This window comes from Muscardinus avellanarius (assembly GCF_963383645.1).
Source record: "Muscardinus avellanarius genome assembly, chromosome: 8".
Classification (NCBI taxonomy): Eukaryota; Metazoa; Chordata; class Mammalia; order Rodentia; family Gliridae; genus Muscardinus; species Muscardinus avellanarius.
The window spans coordinates 25,719,036-25,740,748 of NC_137794.1; the positions used below are offsets into that span (position 1 = coordinate 25,719,036).

The window sequence follows — 21,713 nt, forward strand, 5'->3', positions numbered from 1 at the left end:
TTGGCCTGATTTATTAATAAAGTAGCAACACTCTTCTCCAAGGAACAGGAAATACCTCCTTTCTCTGCAGTCAGTAAATCTAATGTTCGCCGATTCTGTAGAGCCACCTTTGCCAAGGAGGTGATCTGTCGCTGAAGGGATTCTATGGAGGCCAAAGTGGCATTCACTACTATTCTGAGCTTATTTTCAAAATCCTGGGCTAGGAAGGCACTGTGTCCCAGGGCCCCTCCAGCCACCCTGTAGCCCCGATTGATAATACTGAACTTATTCCTACTGATACTGGCAGAAAGGCTGCCCTTCTGGCATGAGGAGGGGGGTATAAAAGATCTGCCAGTTCTGACTATACAGGGTGAGTTTAGGACCTCTGCCACCACCTGAACTTCATGGTTTGCGGGAGCCTGTTGCTTTAAAAAAAAAAAAATTTAAGTGGCCAGAGGGGTATTTTTGGAATACAGCATTATAATATAGTTTTCCATGCACCCCCTGTACCCATCTCGAATCCCCGGGGTCATCTATTTCTAGCTCAAAGCTTTGCTGATTATTATTCCATCTAAAGTTACTTATAGGAGAGTACGTACCATGGGTGCGGCAGCTCCAATACCTGCATCCTCCAAAGGTATCAACTTCTTGATTACAATATGCATGGACTTGATCAAAGGCAAAATATACATAAGGACTTCCCGTGTGGTTGACAGACTTTAAAGACAGAGGAATTATTACTTGATTTTCACACACACAGGAAACTCATATATCCCCTGCCTGTTGTTTTTTCCAGTCCCAGTTATCATCCTGATAGGATTCAATTGCTTGAAACCTGCAAGCATATTGGAGATTTCCCTTAATTCTTTTTTTTTTTTTTTTACGGGTGTGGGGGTGGAACCCAGGGGCATTCGACCTCCAAGCTACACCCCCTGCCCTATTTTTTTATTCCTTATTTTGAAACCAGGTCTCACTAAGTTGCAGAGAGCCTCACTAAGTAGCTGAGACTGTCCACGAACCGCAATCCTCCAGTCTCAGCCTCCTGAATGCTGGGATTACAAGCGTGCACCACCACGCCTGGCAGATTTCCCTTAATTCTGATCCAGAATTAAGAGCACCATTAGGGAAACCAGTAGCTTAATGTTTTCCTTCATTTGTAACATCAAAAATCGCTGATGTCTGGTTGGTGTCTGATGAGGCAAATCCTGGTGGGGTGTCGGGTGGTTGTTATGCTCCACTGGTTGGGGGTTGGCTTTGTATATGTCTAATATATCCAGACTGATCTTTTCAGTGACCTTAACAGAGGAGGGTGTGACAAGAATCACCACCCACAGTACAGTTTACCAAGGCTCTCTAGAGAAGACAAAAGCAGTTTTTTTTACATATACCTGGTCTCTAAGTTGGAAGGGATGGAGCAGTTGCATAGGCTTCCCCGGTCTGTCTTGCTAGAGGGCACCATGGTCCAGATTTTAGTCCTGACTTTATGCAGAGCCTGTAAAAAACTAAAGCAGATATTGAGGGTGCAAAAAAGTCACTTGTAGGAGTTGGATCAGTTGATATTTGAGGTGTCCATAGCTGCCCAAGGGGCTCCCTCAGATGTTCATTTGGGACATTATCTACAGCATCATCTGGAGCTTGACAGCATAAGACTCTGAGAAACAAGACTTACATGGTTTGCCAGGCATGGCCCAAAAGTAGGAGCCATGTCACCCATAAGGAAACAAATTTTAGGCTGTGATGAACTGGGATAGCCAAACAGGCTGGTGTTTTGTCTAATACCTATTTTAACACTTTTAACATTTGGGAAGCACAAATATAGCTTTACAGTTATACAGGAAATAACTTTTACTTTAGAAATGTAACCATAGAAAATAGAAACAGTAGAAAACACAGAAAATTATCTTAATAAAACCTCACTGTAATCCTTTGAATGAATTTAAACATCACCATCTTCATTACATGTGCAAACAAACATACCACAAACACTTTATAACTTGCTTTAACCCTCTGATTTTTACCCTGGTCCTTTCTTTCCCATTGGGACAATCTTAGGATAAACCTTACAATGTGCTTTTTTTTTATAAAATTTCCCTTTTTTGTATTTATCAAAAACTTTATACTCACATTTTTACATCACATCTGTCTTTTGTTCTTACATACAGGCTGAACCAAAAACACTGTGGTTCTTATACCAACAGTTTAAAAATCCATTTGGAAGACTGAAGTGTTACTTTAAATCCTATGAAGTTGAGGGCATTTTAAAGCATTGTATTTTACATTTTTCTCAATTTAGTAATTGAATTACAGATTACTATGGAAAGTTAAGACATCAGGTAAACGTCACTAACTCCTTAAAACATTAATCCTGCAAAAGGAATAAAATTAAAGATGATGCATAACTTAATAACTATTACAGATTACCACAGAAAACTACATTAAATGAGTATCACTAGTGTCTTAAAACATTAATTTTGTCAGATAAAAAGTACTTTAAAGGCAATGTATATTGTATTTAATCACATGTAGTTTTTAAGCCTTAGATTACAGTTAAAACAGCATAAGAGTATACTGATACAAAGTATACTGGCCAAGAAAATGAATTTTTATCTCACCAGGATGTTAACTAATCATTTTTACCAAGATAATTTGGATGAACTAGAAGTAGATACTACTGTACAAATTAAACAGGCCCTTTTAAACTTATCCTGAATAATACTTTCAAATCCTTTAAAGGTTTGCAGGAGCAGTGTTTACAGGACTTGGCAGGATCTGAATGCTTACTCCTGAATGTAGGGCCTTATTTCTGCACAGTTTCTAAAGTGACTGGTTTAATTTTGGACATATGAATTCAGGAATATTGTCTAAGTAGTTAAGAAGCAGCAGGAGTGCTAAGAACTTGGAAAGGACTCTTTTACTTTGGAGAAGCTGATCCAGGGGAGAATCCCATTTTAACCGGGTCCCCAAAGCATTAGGAGGGGGTAGCCTATTTATTTATTACCTCCTGAAGGCCCACCATTGCATAGCCTGATTTCTGAGTTTTCTCACTCATGAAGCTGCTCTTATCAGCAACTCATTTTACAACAGGGTTAGAGGCTGATCATCGGGATCAGGCCTGCTAGCACACAAGAGTAGACTAAACTACCTTTTTACAGATTTAAGACATTACAAATTTATTTGGCCTTCTGGGGTGCTGTCAACCCCAGATACAAAATAGAAGAGACAAAGCAAGCAGAAGACTAAGCCCTGTATAAAAAAAAAATCAATATTTTGCCTGTCACCTCAATAGCTACCCAGCCCTCTTTTTCCAGCTGGTTTAGAGGGCTGATCAGAGGGGCCTTGCCAAGCCTTGGGCATCCTTAGTCCTCAGTCTTTGAGGAAAGCCACAATGGGAGCAGACAACCTCACTTCCCTTCAGAGGTGAGGCCAGCATCCATTTTACAGGTGGCACGGCCCAGATGCAGATGGACTCCACTCATGGCAGTCCTTGATGCAACATCCAGGCACCTTTGCAATACCAGCAGATACCAGGCCTCTAGCTCCTTTTCCCTCTCTCTAGAAGAAGCCTTTGGTATCTCTGAGGGGGCAAAGACTTATTACCCAATATTAGGGCTATTAAATGGGCTTGTCCCTGTTTCTTCATTTGTCTCTTCTGATGCTTTTCTTTTTCTTTCTTTATTTTTGTTGTTGAGACACACCAAAGGTCAAACTTAAAAGCTGATTAATGGGAGTCTTTTTCTCAGAGATACAACAGGATATGCATCTCAGAATATGCATCTCAATTTTATTAGATTAAACATAATAGCCAGGTTTTGAAATCTATTAATATATTTATCAGGGTTATCTGTACATTAACCCATTTTTACATTGGCCTCACTCTGGTAGTTCATTGACCCAATTTTATACTGGACTGCACTGGTAATTATAATTATAAGTCTATGTAAGTTAACAGTATTGACAAAAGCCAGATAGTTCTAGGTTTTATAACTTTAGAGAACAACATTAACAATAAAAATAAACTTGTTACCTGACAGTTGACTCTATTTTTCTTATACAATAAGTCATTTACTCAGTCAGGACAAATAGATGTAAACCAGTTCTTAAGGCTACATGTCTGAATCAAAGAGACAAAAATCTTTCTGGTCTGCTCACATATAAATATAAAACTCATACGCCTTTAATCTTTAACTTTTGATTTCTGAAATCTTTTAGCATATTTAGATGACTCTAGATACACAACACATTTAGTTTTCAGATATAGATACATTTATGGTCCCAGGTATAAACACAATTTGTTTCCTTACATCTATCTACTAACTTATCCCTTCTAATAACCAGTCAGTGGATTAAACCATCATTTTAACAAAATAAATCCTCAGAATGTCATTACAATTTAAACGTCTATTACCAGGAAGACAATATGATGGTAGGAAACAAAGTATGTTAATCTTTAGTGACAATTTTATAATTTCCAACAAACTTAAACCTTTAACAATTTAAGCCACATGAACTAAGGTGTGTTTTTTAAAACGTTTGTATTTTTACTTATTTAACAAATATAAGACAAATAGTTTTCCTCTAAGAACAAAAAGCTGCTGGGGATTTAGCCAGTATCAAGAATAAGCCTTCATATGTAGGTCAAACAATAAAATCTTTTTCTTTGTCTCTAAATGCTCTGAGGTGCTCTGAGTTGCACAGGAATGCAAGAAAGGCAAGTACAAAGTACATATAATATGGAAAGGTCAAACAATACCCAATACAACATAAACCTAATCTTATCTAGCAGACAGAACAATTAGCATCAATCATTCCGAGAGGGTCTTTATTTACTTTGAAACCCCCTTGACTCCAAACCTTGTTGACTCTGGGCGAAAGACAGTCAGAAGTGTACTTTTGAGTAAGGGTGAGACAAGATAAGGTAAAAATCCTAATGGCTCCCCATACACATATGTGGACAGAACATGCCTCAAACTTTAGAGTGGGCATGTATCATATAATCTCCTATTTTGCTAACCAAGTACAATAGCTTTATTATTAATCTAAAACAAGAGACAAAAATAATTGGCGGGTTTGCCTGTAGTTGTATTTGGGAAAAGAAAAACTGTTTGCCAATCAGGATGGGAGAAGGGGATAACTAAGAACAAAAACCCACATTGATACCCACAGTTACAAAATTCCCATCTCATGTTTTAGTAAGTTGAATCTATAACCTCTACATATAAAAACATGTAAGCAAATAACCTATGAAGCAGAACAAACAATTTATATAATTTGCAGAGCTCTCTTTTGTAACTTTAAGGATAATTTCAGCTAAAACAATTTAAAGTGCATTTAAGAAGACTTCACAAGTGTCCCTTCCCTCCCAGTTCAGAGAATTGATGTTTGAGGTCAAAGGGGTCAGTCCTAAGCAACCAGGAAATAGTGCCAGTGAAGAGTCCCTCTCTAAAGAGTGTCAGGCTGATAAGAGAGCTTAAACAACTTCTTTTAAATATTTTTCTGATTTTATAACACAGGACTGCTAGGTGTAATTTTTTTTTCTGAGTTACTTGGCCTAATGGAATAAGGTTAAAATATCTCTGTTTGTGGCCCAGGGGTTAGAAGCCAGAATTAACCTCCCGGATTTTAGCTAATTGAAGAGAGACTCACTCTTCTCATCAGCCACTGCAGTTTTACCTGTTTTCTGAAATCTGGCTTGGAAACACTCTACTAGGACAGGAAATTTTGGCCTTTTTGCAGGCTGAGTCAGCATTCAGCCTCCAAGGCCCAGAAAAGACTCATTCATTTAAACACAGAACAAGACACTCCGCCTGGACAGACAGAAAACAAGACATGACAGATGAACCTTTAAGTTTTAGCCATTTAGGTTTATCAAAGAGAATCAGATGAAATTTGAATATATAAAGCCTGGCCCGGGTGGCCAGGTCCTATGGTGCTCTCTCTGAGGCCAGCAGGCCACTCTACTTTACAAAACCTGCAGAGGGTGAACAGATCAACTAATGTTCCATAATCTACAGCTCGTCTCTTAAAGTCTTTAAAACTGGCAAGGAAATACTGTAGAATGGTTAGACACAACTGGAGAAAGGACTGAATTTTTCCCAAAGTGAAGTTAGGGTGAACCTCATGTTGGATTTGGAATGCGGAGGATTGGTATAAACCCCCGACCTGGCTCCTTACCGCAGGAATGCTTCACCCGTTCCTTAAGGGTTACAAGTGGATGGAAAACCACTCACGCAAGCATGGCAGAGAAGGCCTCCTGGAGTCCATACACCCGATCTGAGGTCCAGGGTCAGGGCCTAGTGTTTCAGGTCTGAGTGAACGCTGCTTTTTTTTTTTTTTTTTTTTTTTTTTTTTAGATAGGAGGTTCATATTTTATTTTTCCAGTGACGTATTTACAGGTAAATATAAATTACAGGCCAGCTTGCACACCAAAGCCAGGTCCCTTTGGGAGAGGACTTCCCTGAGTTTTATTTCAGGGCTGTATGCCTCCACTATGTCTCAGGAAAACCCTCTCCCGGCAGGGGGAAGAAGGGCCAGTTCAGAGTGCTGAGGTGACCAACCCCTTATGTGCACTCCCCTGGATGAAGTGTTCTTTTCCCCTTCTGACCCAGGGTTGGGGGTATGTATTCTCTCCAGAAGTAAGTCCAACTGCTTCTAATTCTAACACATTCTAAGATTCAGACAAACTTCCTGTGATGTCTGTCCACCAACAGTCTGCCACAATGGCCATACATTGAACACTAGCTAGGAAGAAACAAACCAAGACAAAGCAAACTGATAGTGTCACCTTTCACTCTCAGGGCTACTGCCCCCAACTCTATTGACAGAGAAAAAAAAAACTACAAGCACCATAAGAAGAACCAGACACAACCTTAGACAATATTCAACATTCAAAGAGACACACAAACCAAATAAACAAAAATAAACAAGATCAAACCAGACATATGCACGCATAAGACACAAATGCCAGAATATTACTGAGGCACAAAAGCTTCACCAGGGGGACCAGGGGAAACAGAATAGGGTACAGCATTTTCTTCACCAGGATTGGGCCAGGGTAACAGAATAGAACGTAAGTTGCCCTACCAGGAGTGGGGAGGGGTACAGAATGAAGAGCTGTGACCCTACCAGGACCAGATCGGGGCACATTGGTCCCACTAGAAGGACAGAAAACAACGTCTCATCCGCCCCAGGGGCCAGTGTCACCGAGTGTGTGCATCCACCCTGTCTTGTACCCTCCCCAGATGGTCGACCACTTACCAGAAACCAGAGATCCGGATTCAGGTAGCTCACCAGAGTGCATTTGATCGTGGACTTGGAGAGGCATTGGAGTGTGAGGCTGAGAAAACGTCTTCTCAGGAACTCCCCTCTCCCCCCTCAGCCAGTCCAAGGGACCACGAGTGGAGGCAAAATTTGGGTTTCTGTTGGAAACTCCGAACTTCTCTCAAAAATCTCGCTGGGGCCTCCAAATGTTGTATGCAGAGCTTGCGAGAAATGAAAGACTCAAGAGCCCAAGGGAAATGTGCCAATTGAAGCCTTTATTAGCTGGCCAGCAGCGGAGCCCTAAGTCTAAAATCAGATCAGAGGGGCGCGCTGACTGGCCGGGGTAGGGGGCTTATAAGGAGTAGGCAAGTGGGTTACAGAAGCGGAATTCGCTGGTTAGGGGGTGTTGGGGGAGGGGATACCACAGAGGAATTTTAGGCAGAGATAAGCCTTGTTGGGGGAAGGGAGTAGTCTCCTCCCTGCTGAGAGTAGTGTAATCATTCCTAGAGGAGCTAGGTTAAACTTTAGATGTACTGCTCGAAACAGAAAGAAGGAGGGGGATTCAGTTACAGGGTAGTGCAGGGTGAGATCAAACTGAGTCTCCTCTGCTTCCACACCACCTTTGATCTACACCCCCAGGTAGCCTACTTTCTAATTTCTTTGTTTTGAAACAGGGTCTTGCAAAGTTGCTGAGGTTAGTCTCCAACCTTTGATTCTCTTGTCTGAACCTCCTAAATATTGGGATTTTAGGCATGTGCCATTATGTTTGGCTCATATAGTATCTTTTTTTTTTTAATGTGGTATTGGGGATGGAACCCAGAAGCATTCTACCTCCAAGATATACCCCCAGCCATATTTTTTTCTTTATTTTGAAACAGGGTATCACTGAGTTGCAAAGGGCCTAAGTAGCTGAGGCTGTCCTCGAACAGCGATCCTCCTGTCTCAGCCTCCCAAATGCTGGATTACAAGCGTGTGCCACCACGCCCGGTTATATCTTTTTAAAAATTCAAATGCCTGTATCTACCCACAGAGATGCATATTTGATTGGTCTGGATGAACAATCAGGCATAGTTATTTCTTGACTGTCTCCATCCCCATTCTTCACCCAGACCCCTATTAATTCTGAGACAGAATAAAAGAAGTAAAAGAAAAGAGAGAAAAGGAAGAACAAGGAAAATGTAACTTCAATATGGAAGTCTGTGGCAAAATTCCCCAACCCTCTAACCCTCAGCTGTGCCTGCTAGCCCCAGGTTCCTGAGCCTTTAATAATCGCCCTGAGCACTGTTGACTATACTCAAGTGAGCAACAGACCACAGAAAAGACCCACCACACTAGCAGCTCCCTTAGAAAATACCTGGAACTGTTAATTCTAGGATAGCAGGCTAAGGATTGAAGTCACACCAAAGAGTCATCTCTGGGCACTGTTAGCCATCTTGCTTGTAAGTGGTTTAAACAAAAGAGTAATTTCCTCAGGCACTGTTTGCTGTCCTTGAAGAGTCTGAACAAGAGAGATGCCTTTTGAGAAGAGAGTGAGGGCCCCATCAGGAACCCCAAGATGACCAAAGCACCCTGAGTCATCTCATGATTGCCAGTGGACTGTCATCTCAATGCCTCTCCCTGCCGCCTACCCCTCACCAAAGTTCTCTAGTAGAATAGCCATGAACCCCAAAAATGTCTCTCATTTTTTAAGTGGCCTGCATTCTCCCTTGAATGTGTATCTTTTACTTTCCTAAATAAGTCTCTATCTCCAGTGTATGCTGAGATTCTTTTCTGGCACATAAGCAAATCCCTCTCTTCCCCAATGGAACTGCTTCGGACTCTTCCCATAATCAACCTTTCTCCTGTGACAACTTTAAGGTGTAACTCAGTCGAGAACCATAAGTATAGAGACAAAATTTGAATGTATATATGTATATGCTCTTTGATTCTGAAATACATTCTTAATCTAGTTTATTTCTAGCTATCTGAATTTGAAATAGAGTCATATCTATTCACCAAATTATTTCTTAATTTTCTACAAACATGCTCACAAACATTAAAGTAAAACAGCACACTCAAGGCCGCTCCAGGGACAAACCAAGCAACCCGACCTAGTTATCCTTACACCAGCTGTATAAGACATCCTTAAACTTGCTAATGAGCTAGCAAAGTAGTTGGAGAGAGAAAATTGTATGCTAATAAGACTCTGAAAAAAGAAGCATATTACTGCTGAAAGTAATTAGGATAGGACTTAGTGCTTTAAAAAATCATCTAATCAAAGAGATTACATAATTCTGGCCTTGGGCACCAGGATAAAGGGGGAGCTTTGGGATATGGAAAGCCATTCCTCATTTTAATTCCTAGTTTCTAAGTACAGATTGATCAATAATATTCAGAAGGTCAAAGTAAAGAATGTTCATATTTAAAATAAAACTTGTCACCTTTCAATTAGTAGTGGAAAATGATGACTCACACTCCAATTCAGAGGTCACAGACTAAGATACATGGCACTTCAGTCTTAGTTATTAGCCAACTACAGCAGCGATCTCTCCTTTTATTGCAGGTTGGTTTTATTATTCAGGTCAGTCAAATAAATTAAGACCCTTTCCTAAAGGGACAAGAACTTTTTTTCTGCAATGCACAGAAGTAGTGAAACACAATCTCAGGCCTAGGTTCATATCCAAATTGGTAGCCTTTGCAAAAATTCACATTTCACCCTGAATAATATATTAATAATATATCAAGGCAGAACAACTTATCCCAGTTTTTCCAGTACTTTTCTATTTAGTATTAAAAGTCCACATCTAGCTGGGCGTGGTGGTGCACGCTTGTAATCCTAGTACTGGGAGGCTGAGAACGGAGGATCGCAGTTCGTGGACAGCCTCAGCTACTTACTGAGGCCCTTTGCAACTCAGTGAGACCCTGTTTCAAAATAAAGAATTAAGCTGGGCATGGTGGCGCATGCTTGTAATCCCCGCACTTGGAAGGCTGAGACAGGAGGATCGCGCAGGTTTGAAGCCAGCCTCAGCTGGTTTAAGAGACCCTGTTTCCAAATAAAATATAAAATAGGCCTCAGAGTGTAGGCCGGAGGTAGAATGCCCCTGGGTTCCATCCCCAGTACCACTAAATATATATATATATATATATATATATATATATATATATATATATATATATATGAATAAAAAATAGGGCTTGGGCATAGCTCAGAGGCACAATGCCCCTGGGTTCCAACGCCAGTACTTCAAAAAAAAAAAGTCCACATCTGAACCAGACATGGTGGCTCACACTAACAATCCCAGTACTTGGGAGGCTGAGACTGGAGGATTGCATTTTTGAAGATAACCTCAACAACTTAGAGAGGCTCAGCAACTAAGTGAAACCCTGTTTCAAAATAAACAAAATAGAACTAGTGGTGTAGCTAACAGGCAGAATGCCCCTGGGTTCAATCCCTAGTACTACAAAAGGAAAGAAGGAAGGAAGGAAGCAAGGAAGCAAGGAAGGAAGCAAGGAAGGAAGCAAGGAAGGAAGCAAGGAAGGAAGCAAGGAAGGCAGGCAGGCCACATCTGGAAAACACCTTCCCACTCTCGTTCCAGGCAACAAGGATGGTTGGTTACCCATTAAACAACCAGAATCTGCACTCCAGCTTCAGGCCAGCTCATCTTCCCTGAGACTGATAAGTGATACAAGCAGCAGAGGACCAGATTGATTTCACAAGCCACTACCTAAAAGCCCCTACCAGGCTTTGAACCTGTTATTTAGAATCCTTCCTAAAATTGTGCAAGATCACTGCTCTTGTCCCAATAGTGTATAGTGCGTGTGCGTGTGTGTGTACGTGTACACATTGAGGTTCCAATAGATTAAGTGACCTCCCAAGGACCACACTAGAATAAATGGTAGAGCTGAAGTTTAGGCCTCGTCCTGCCTGAATTGCAAGAGTATATTCAGTCTATTTTACCTCTATGACTTGCATTCTGAAGTCCATTTACCACAACGAATTTTAGGAAAACTCACACAGATGAAAGAGCAAGTAATAAAATGTTGAAGAAGAGTGGAAATAAAATATTAGAATCTGCATGAATTCAATAAAATGTAAAGCAGAAATGAGGTAACCAGCTGTTAATGGATGAATTATAAATTTCCAAAGTCAAATTCCTAAGATCCCATAGAACATCCTTCCAAGTACTCAAATAAAACACCACCTTAAGTAAAAAGAACTTTCTATGCATTTATATGAGATATTTTGTTCCTAATTATTTCTCTTCAGAGTGAGTAATAATGTCTAGTATAAATAGGATTTTTCTTAAATGTTTGTATTTTTTCTATCCTATATGTTTACAAAGAAAATAGAAATTAAAGCTGTTGTTTAAGAACTGTTTGAAAGGTCTGATAAACTATGGATTTATAATTTCAATCCTAACTATGCAAATTTGTTCTCGGTCTATATTTAAGTCTGAGTGAAATCAATATGATTTTAGAACAACACAGTCTCAAGGGTAATCCTGAAGAACTTGGTGTCTGCTGCTTTTTGCTTGACATTCTTGCATGTTCTCAAAACATGGCAGTCCTATCGAGTGCTGCCTTTTACCTTGGAAAGAAGTACATACTGATCCTTGGAAAGGTACACAGATTCTTGGAAAGGTACACACTGTAGGAGATTTCCTTCCGGTTGCTACTCATTGAGAAAGGTAACTGACATCCAGCAGTATTGATGGGAGTGAGTCTTGACAACGTGTGACAGCCGATGGCAGCATCTTCATGTGAATCTCTCAGCAGAATAGCAGAGGCAGACTTTGTGTACAGACCCTTAATTAATTTTTTTCTTTTTTTTATGGTACTGGGGATGAAACTCAGGGGCATTCTATTTCTGAGCTATACACCCAGACCTATTTTTATTCTATATTTTGAAACAGGGTCTCCCTGAGTTGCAAAGGGCCTCAATAAGTAGCTGAGGCTGTCCGTGAACCGCGATCCTCCTGTCTTAGCCTCCCAAATGCTGGGATTACAAGCGTGCACCACCATAATTTTATGTGCTCTTAATATGTGCTCTTATTTCACCCCCTTGTAGGTTTTCAGCAACTCAAAATAAAAGTTTAATACTTAGATGTGGTCAGATTACCAGATTTATAAATGATAGAGTCAACAAGCAACTCTAAAATCGTCAGGGTCTTGATTATACCCCAATTCTAATAAGAGTTTTACCCAACACTGCTAAAATGTGGAGATTTTTAATAAAAATACATTTAGAATTTCATTTTTTTCCATCTCTAAATTGTCTTTTCTGAGAAAAAATCTGGACATAGCACATTCAAAGCTTTCTATAATTCTCCTTTTGAGAAAAGCCAATATAGTCGTGTGTGTGTGTGTGTGTGTGTGTGTGTGTGTGTGTGTGTGTGTGTGTCTGGGACTTAAACCCAGGAGCATTCTACCTCTGTGCTACACCCCCAGCCCTATTTTATTTTTTGTTTTGAAGCAGGATCTCATGAGGTTGCAGAGGCATCACTAAGTTGCTGAGGCTCTCTCTAAATTGTTGACACTGGCCTTGAACCTGCAATCCTTCTGTCTCCGCCTCCTAAGTACTAGGATCACAGGCATGCACCACTGCGCCCAGTTTAGCACCCAGTTTATATAGTCTTTACATTGAGGCGGAAATGCAAGACCACTGAAGTGTTACAATGTCAGAACAGTCCTTGGCAGCATTTATCAAGTAGCCACGATAGATCATAATCTATATAATTTTGCCTCTCTGGATTAGATATTTTCTAAAATATAGTCATTCCTGGTAGCAAGATATTACTATGATGTTTATATGTAAATCAAATAGACTTTTACAGCACTTTAAACTCATATTTGTAGGCAAGAACAGTAAAGACAAAGAATTCTTTAACCAACTCATGAAAAATTTAAAATAACAAAGAGTAAGAAAAAAAGGTATAGGGTTTTTTTTTTACTTTAAATTAGGTACTTTATGGATTTAGCACAATCATTTGAGAGTATCGTTAGATCTTTTTTAAAAAAGTTCTTACAACTACTTCATGTGCACTATCCAAGAGGGGAAAAATGGAAAAGAATAACCTGGAAGAACAGCAAAGCTAATTGTGTAACTGCAGTATTTTAAGCACCTGAAAATCTTAGAGGTTATACTGTATACTTTATTTTGCTAATGTGCATTGTGTTCCTTCATTGGCTGTGTTATGCTTCATCTACCAAAGAAAGAAAATAAATAACTTACAAGCTTCAATTTATTCCTGGAATTCATAAATAACAGATGGGTATTCTGATTAGTGATACAAATTATGCCATATAAATAGGGAAAACCTCTAAAATGAGTTTTAGAAAAACTACTTTTGCACAAACCTCTGTTCAAAAAGTTAACAGCTAGGCACTATTTTTATATACAAACTCAGTAGTGAGAGAACACACATGCGTAGTTCTCTTTACCTATGCTCTTTCTTTTTACACCAATCATTATACATTAGCAAGACAAGATTGGATACAAATGGACAAGGTAATTGCTGACACCAATAGAATTCCCGTATTTCTGTAGTGTGCGTGGAATTGCAAATTAAAGCTAGTTCCTGTGTTCTTTAAGGTCACATTGTTGCATAGGAATTTAAGACTAAAGAGAGCAGAAATAAAACTGTTGAGTGCGGAAGTTACTTTTTACAGTTCCCATTTTGTAGAAACTTTGACATGCATCTTTTTCTTATTCTTTCTTTCTTTTTTTTATAAACTTAGAAGTTTTAAAGGGATGGAAGAGAGAGTGGGGGTAGGAATAACCTGGAAGAATCCTGGGTCAACTGTTATGAAAATCTCACCAACAAAAAATAACTTGAGGGTGTATTCATTTGAGTCACCCCTCCATGCCAGTCTGGTATGGAGCTGTACCTATCCTCTGTATTTCTATCTTTTAATAAACTTCTTTAAATCTTCAAAAAAAAATAACTTGAAATCAGGTAAAGAACTCTAAAACACCTCTTTGTTGAGAGCAAAGTCAGATCTTTTCTGTTACTCTGCTAGAAGACAAAACAGGAAATAACTTTGGAATCTAATAGTGTTTATATTCTGCTATATATTTAGTTTTGACTTCATAATTATTATTCTAATCTTTCTTGATTGCCACATAAATATCTTCACCATATCCCGAATATTAGCATGTCATAGAATTTTCCCAGGATGACCTTGTCATGTTGCCACACCCAGTCCAGTAACGTAATAAGTACTGAGTGGCAGTTCAAATCTAAGGAAGAGTGGAAAAACTCAAACCCAACTCAAAGTAGGTGTCAGAGACAGTGCAATCTACTGATGATAAAAATATGCCATTTAGACAAATTGGCAAAATGACTATTTTATATAATTTTATATAAATATACAAACATGACAAAAATTAAAAAGACAATCTTATTTTTCTGTGAGTGGGGTGGTCACTGAAGATAGAGGGGGCAGTCTACCTGTGAGCTACACCCCCAGCTCTGTTTTATTATTCTGTTTGACATTCTCCTCCTCCCAAGTACTAGGACTACAGGGATAAGCCAACATGCCCAGTTAAAATGATGCATTCTCATTAAATAAAAAATTTAGCATAAGCCATACATATGTCCAATTACAAATCATGAAAATAATTTCTGCCCCTGAAACTGGAGACCTTGGGAAACAGTACAGCCAGGGATGCCAGAAACTACTCAAGAACAGCCAAGGGCTCTCCCTACCCCAGCAACCCCCACAGCCAGGAGAGCTTGGGGAAACTGAAGCCGTGTTTGCTGGTGCTTGAGGATCACAGCTTTGAGAACAGCCTCAGCAATTTAAACTCTCAAACCCCCAGTAAAACACACACACACACACACACACACACACACACACACTCACTCACTCACTCACTCAAACTCAGAAGCCCCCATGGAGAATTGTCTCCCAATACTGACCAGGCTGTAGAACTTCACAGTAAGATAAACAGCTCGTGATTTTTTTTTCTGCAGTCACAGCCTAGGCCAGCACAGGACTAATCTCCTCTGAAACTCCACTCTCACCATCCCAGTCTCATGTGGCCACATGTTTTTCCTTTTGGTCCCCAAAGTTTGGTCTCCAAATTGAGTTGACTCCTCCTCAGCGTTATTTCTGCTTTTGTGCTGGAGCTACTTACTCTTAGCCCCGGGTCTGATTCCCCCTGACTGTGTAGCTCACACCCTCTGGCACTGCTGCTCCCATAGTAGCCTACCAGGAACAACTTTTTTACCTATCTAGTACTAGGACTCCAACACTGAGCCAACGAGGAGCCTGTCCCCTCAGAGAATATATGTTGGCTATGAAACTGGTCATTTCTAGGGTTGGGTAGGACCTATATGGATAATCATAGACAATGGGAGTGAGATTGGCTTGCTTTGCTCTGACTTTTTTTTTTAAGTAACAGGGGCAGTCACCCCAGATAGCTTTATTAACACATAGAAAAGATATAACTTTTTTTAAAAAATTATGAATTTTTAAACATTTCATAATTTCTCCAGTATCCTCATTAGTATCTTCTTACGTCATGAGGTTTAGAGCAAGAATTTGTGGTGAAAGCAGGTCACAGACATCTATCTGTGAAGCCCATGGCAGCACAATGCAGCCCTTGGCCCACACCAGACGTTCAAGAACTGTGAATGACTAGAAAGGAATTCTATGGTACTCACTGCTCAGCTACTCACTTTTCATATCATTATGGTGGCCAATGATGCTGGCTCATGTAAATATCTAGTACCTCTTTCCCTGCGGTTATTTTTTCTTTTAACAATTTTTTATTGAACATATATAGTATACATTTAAACTACATTTGGTGCCCTCTCACCCCTGCCCCAGTTTTCCCTTCCCCCCTCCCACCAATGGTTTTCCAGGTTAACCATGTCATATTCATAATTTTACACATATTCGAATGTAGACCCTCATTAATCAAGATCAGCCTTCCTCCTCTCCTATCTTTCCATTCAAACTTTGCTGGTATTTCCCCTCCATTATCTGGAGTCCCTCTGGTATCCTCTGTGTTTCCTAGTTTGGGCATATTAAAGGAAACATATGTACCTTCTCCTTCTGTGCTTGGCTGATCTCACTTAACATAATGTTCTCCAGGGATTTCCATCTTCTTGCAAATGATATAATTTTGTTCTTCTTTATGGCTGAATAGAATTCCATTGTGTGTATTTCCCACAGTTTTGCTATCCATTCATCTGTTGATGGAGATCTGGGTTGGTTCCATATTTGGGCTATTACAAATTGTGCTGCTATGAACATAGGTATGCATATGTTGCTGTATTTCTCTGAAATCAAACTTTTGGAAAGATACCCAGGAGTGGTACAGCTGAATCATATGGTGGATCTATTCCCACCTTTCTTAGGAATCTCCACACAGATCTCCATAGTGGCTGAACTAGTTTGTACTCCCACCAACAGTGTAAAAGAGTTCCTCTTTCCCCACATCCTCGCCAGCATTTGTTGTTTGATTTCTTTATGCTTGCCACTCTGTCTGGGGTTAGATGGAATCTCAGTGTAGTTTTAATTTGAATCTCCCTGATAGCCAGTGATGAAGAACATCTTTTCATGTATCTATTGGCTCTTTGTATCTCTTCTTTTGTGAAGTGTCTATTTAGTTCATTTGCCCATTTCTTGATTGGGTTGTTTGCTTTACTAATGTAGAGTCTTTTGAGCTTTGTATATTCTGAATATTAGCCCACTATCAGAATGGTGGCTGGTAAAGATCTTTTCCCATTCTGTAGGCTTCCTCTTTAGGTTATTGATAGTTTCCTTTGATGAGAAGAAAATTTAGTTTGATGCTATCCCACTTGTTTATTCTTGCTTTAATTTCCTGAGCTTTGGAGGTTTTGTTGAGAAAGTTACTGCCTGTGCCAATATGTTGTAGTGTTGAACCTATGCTCTCCTCTACTAACTTCACAGTCTCAGGTCTAATTTCTAAATCTTTGATCCATCTTGAGTTGATTCCTGTGCATGGTGAGATATAGGGGTTTAGATTCATCTTTTTACAAATGGATAGCCAGTTCTCCCAGCATCACTTGTTGTAAAGGCTGTCTTTTCTCCAGCATATGAGTTTGGCCCCTTTGTCAAAGATTAATTGACTAAAGATGTGTGGGTTTGTTTCTGTATCTTCTATTCTAATCCACTGGTCAGTATATCTGTTATTGTGCCAGTACCATGCTGTTTTTACTACTATTGCTCTATAGTATAGTTTGTCATCTGGGATTGTAATGCCTCCTGCATGTTTCTTATTGTTGAGAATTGCTTTGGCTATTCTAGGTCTTTTCTTTCTCCATATAAAGTTCATAATTGATTTTTCTAGGTCTCTGAAGAATGTCACTGGTATTTTAATGGGAATTGCATTGAATCTATAGATCAGTTTTGGCAGAATGGCCATTTTGATGATATTTATTCTGCCTATCCATGAGTATGGGAGACCTTTCCATCTTCCAAGGTCTTCTTCAATTTCTTTCTTTAATGTTTTATAGTTTTTGTTGTAGAGGTCTTTTATGTCTTGGGTTAGGTTTATTCCTAGGTATTTTATTGATTTTGAAGTTATAGTGAATGGAATTGTTTTCTTTGTTTCTTTCATTGTGGATACATTGTTGGCATAAAGAAAAGCCACTGATTTCTTTAGGTTGATTTTGTAAACTGCAACTTTGCTGAATTTGTCAATCAGCTCCAAAAGTCTTTTGGTTGAGTTCTTTGGGTCTTCCAGATAAAGGATCATGTCATCTGCGAATAAGGATAATTTTAATTCCTCTCTTCCTATGTGAATTCCTTTGATTTCCTTCTCTTGTCTTATTGCTACAGCAAGAGTCTCAAGGACTATATTGAAAAGGAGTGGTGATAGTGGGCATCCTTGTCTTGTTCCTGACTTTAGAGGAAATTCTTGCAGTTTTTCCCCATTCAATATAATGTTGTCTTTGGGTTTACAGTATATTGCCTTAATGATGTTGAAGTACTTTCCTTCTATCCCAATTTTCTGCAGTGTTTTTTAACATAAATGGGTGTTGGATTTTGTCAAATGCTTTTTCAGCATCTCTTGCTATGATGATGTGGTTTTTGTTCTTGGTTCTATTTATGTGGTGAATAACATGTATTGATTTGTGTATGTTGAACCAGCCTTGTTTTTCTGGGATAAAACTGACTTGGTCATGATGTATTATTCTCTTGATATAATTTTGAATGCGTATAGCTAGTATTTTGTTTAGAATTTTTGCATCTATGTTCTTTAAGGATATTGGTCTGTAGTTTTCCTTTCTTGAGATATCTTTATTTGGTTTGGGGATTAATGTGATACTGGCCTCATAGAAGAAATTTGGGAGAGTTCCATCTCTTTCAATTTCCCGGAACAAGTTATGAAGTATTGGTATTAGTTGTTCACTGAAGGTTTTGTAGAATTCAGCTGGAAACCCATCTGGGCCTGGGCTTTTCTTTGGTGGAAGAATTTTTATTACCATTTCTATTTCTTTGGTTGTTATTGGTTGGTTTGGGCTTGCTATGTCCTCTTGGCTGAGTGTAGGAAGGTTAACTGTGCTTAGAAATCTATCAATTTCTTCCATGTTTTCAAGTCTATTGGAGTATAAATTTTTGAAGTAGTTTCTGATAATCTTTTTAATTCTTCACTCTCTGTGGCGATATCTCCTTTTTCATTTCTAATTTTGATAATTTGAGTTGATTCTCTTTTTCTTTTGGTTAGGTTGGCCAAGGGGTTATCAATTCTATTGATCTTTTCAAAGAACCAACTTTTTGTTTTATTGATTTTTTGAATTATTTTTTGTTCTCTATTTCATTTATTTCTGCTCTAATTTTAATGATTTCTTGCCTTCTGCTGGTTTGGGGAATAGACTGTTGCAGACTTTCTAGGTCCTTGAGTTGTGTCATTAGGTTCTTTACTTGGTGGTTCTCTGTCCTTCTTATGTGGGCACTCAATGCAATAAACTTTCCTCTTAATACTGCCTTCATGGTGTCCCATAGATTTTGGTAGGTTGTATCTCTGTTTTCGTTTGTTTCCATAAATTTCTTTATTTCTTCCCTAATTTCTGCTCTTACCCATTCATCATTCAATAGTGTATCATTCATTCTCTATGAATTTGAATACTTTCTTTCAAGTTTCCTGTTGTTGATTTCTACTTTTATTCCATTGTGGTCTGAAAAGATGCAAGGAATTATATTACATTTTTTGAATTTGCTGGTATTTTCTTTGTGTCCCAGGATGTGGTCTATTTTGGAGAAGGTTCCATGGGCTACTGAAACGAAAGTGTATTCTGTAAATCCTGGTTGAAATAATCTGAAAATGTCTATTAGGTCCATTTGGTTTATGGTTTCCTTTAGTTCTAAAGCATCTTTACTCATCTTTTGCCTTGAAGATCGATCCAGTGGTGTGAGAAGCGTATTAAAGTCTCCCAGAATTATTGTATTTGGGTCTACTTGGGATCTTATGTCCAGAAGGGTTTTACAAATGTGGTTGCACCCACATTTGGGGCATACATATTTACTATCATTATATCTTCTTGGTGTGTTGTTCCTTTTATGTAAAAGAAAGTGCCCTGATTTGTCTCTTTTAATGTGTTTTAGTTTAAAGTCTGTTTTGTTGGATATCAGGGTTGCTACCCCTTGCTCTTTTTTGGTCACCGTTGGCATGGTATATCTTTTTCCATCCTTTCAGTCTTGAATGTCTTTGGCTGTAAGGTGAGTTTCTTGCAGACAGCATATATTTGGATTATGTTTCCTAATCCACATTGCCAGTCTATGTCTTTTGATTGGTGAGTTAAGTCCTTTGACATTAAGAGATATTATTGAAATATGATTTTTGTTTTCTGCCATTTTGTGTTCTGTCTACTCTTGGGTGGTGTGATCTTTCTTCTTTACTTAAATGGCCCACTTATTAACTTCCTCTCTTATCTGGTTCTGGAGTCTGCTTCTTTTTTTTCCTTATGGTTTATTTCTTTAAGAATTTTCTCTAGTGTTGGCTTTGAATTCATGAATTTTTTGAGATTCTGTTTATCATGAAAGACTTTGGTTTCACCATTGATCTTGAATAGTAGTTTTGCTGGATAGATTATGTTGGGTTGGAAGTTATTTTCTTCCAGGGTCTGAATCACATCGTACCAGTCTCTCCTAGCATTCATGACCTGGGTTGTATAGTCTGGGGTGATTCTTATTGTTTTCCCTCTATATGTCGCCCTTCCTTTTGTTCTCACTGCTTTTAATATTCCTTCCTTGGCCTCTATATTGGTCATTTTGGTTATTATGTGGCGTGGAGTGGTCTTCCTTTGGTCCTGTCTCAGTGGAATTTTGTATGCCTCCTGGACATGAAGGTCCAAGTCTCTTTCCATATTTGGAAAATCCTCTGAGACTATTTCCTTGAAGAGATTACAGATGTCCTTGGTCTGTACCTCTATCCCTTCTTCAATGCCTATTATCCGTAAATTAGGACATTTCATATTGTCCCATATTTGCTGGATGTTTAGGTTTTGTTGCTGTAAAGATTTCTGTATATCGCTGACTGTGTTTTCGGTTTGGAATGTACTGTCTTCTAATATTGATATTCGGTTTTCCATTTCATCTAATCTTCCAGAATTTCTTTCTATTGCTGTCTTCATTTCATTTATTGCCTCTTTCATTTCATTCCAGACCTCTTTCTGATTCTTTTTTAGTGTTTCTAACTCACCTTTCACCTCCTCTAGACTTGTTTTAAATCCTTTCATCATATTGTACATCAAGATTCTGAACTCTCCTTCTTGCATTTCTAGTAGGTCAGTATTCGTGATTTCTGCTGTCTCTTCATAATTCCTGGTTCTCATATTTATAGCGTTCTCTGTCCTGCTTTTCTGATTTCTACCCATCGTTCATGAGTATTATGCTTAGTCCAATCTTAATATTAGGAGTTTAGGGGTATCGGTAAGTCAGCAGAGCTTTTCCAGTGTTGAGGGTGGGTGATGTGGGAGGAGCTGGGGTGATGGGTAAAGGAGTCGGATTAAGTAGAGGATATGTTTATGGGAAAGACTTTAAGTATGATAAGGTAATATCTTGCTGAGAATGAGAGAGTTAACTAGTAGGACTCTTGTTGTTAGTAGAGTAAGTAAGGAGATATGAAATACTTTCAGTATTAAATAAGGAGGTATATTATGGGGAAAATTTGGGGGGAGAAGAGTATATAGGTTCGTGTGGGGAAGTTTGTAAGAGGAGTGATGGAAGGAGCAGACAAACATAAAAAAAATCCACACAAGATACCAAGACTATTATGTAATCCAAGAAAAAGAAAGGAAAACCCAATCAAAGAAGGAGAATGAAAAAAGGAAGGAAAGAGGAAGAAAGAGGTAAAAAGGACAAAAATAAAAGGAACTAGCAGCTGTGTGAAATCAGAAAACAAGGCAAACTATCAATTATATATTAAAAAAAGTTTAAGTAAAAGAAGGCTGGGGGAAAAAAACAGCAATAACCATAACAAAACAAAAGCACTGTAAAAGCAAACAAAACAAAACATCCAC

General features: G+C 38.8%; 1 protein-coding gene across 1 annotated transcript in view; it reads right to left on the minus strand.

Annotated features, from left to right (window-relative positions):
- The window catches only part of COL9A1 (collagen type IX alpha 1 chain), a gene marked incomplete at both ends in the record, with an annotated part of 162,528 nt that overhangs the window by 120,068 nt on the left and 20,747 nt on the right, over positions 1-21,713 (minus strand). Inside the window, 2 exons of the mRNA XM_080700071.1 lie at positions 56-299; positions 579-696. Coding sequence (XP_080556197.1) covers positions 56-299; positions 579-696 — 362 coding nt within the window. The remainder of the gene's footprint in view (positions 1-55; positions 300-578; positions 697-21,713) is intronic.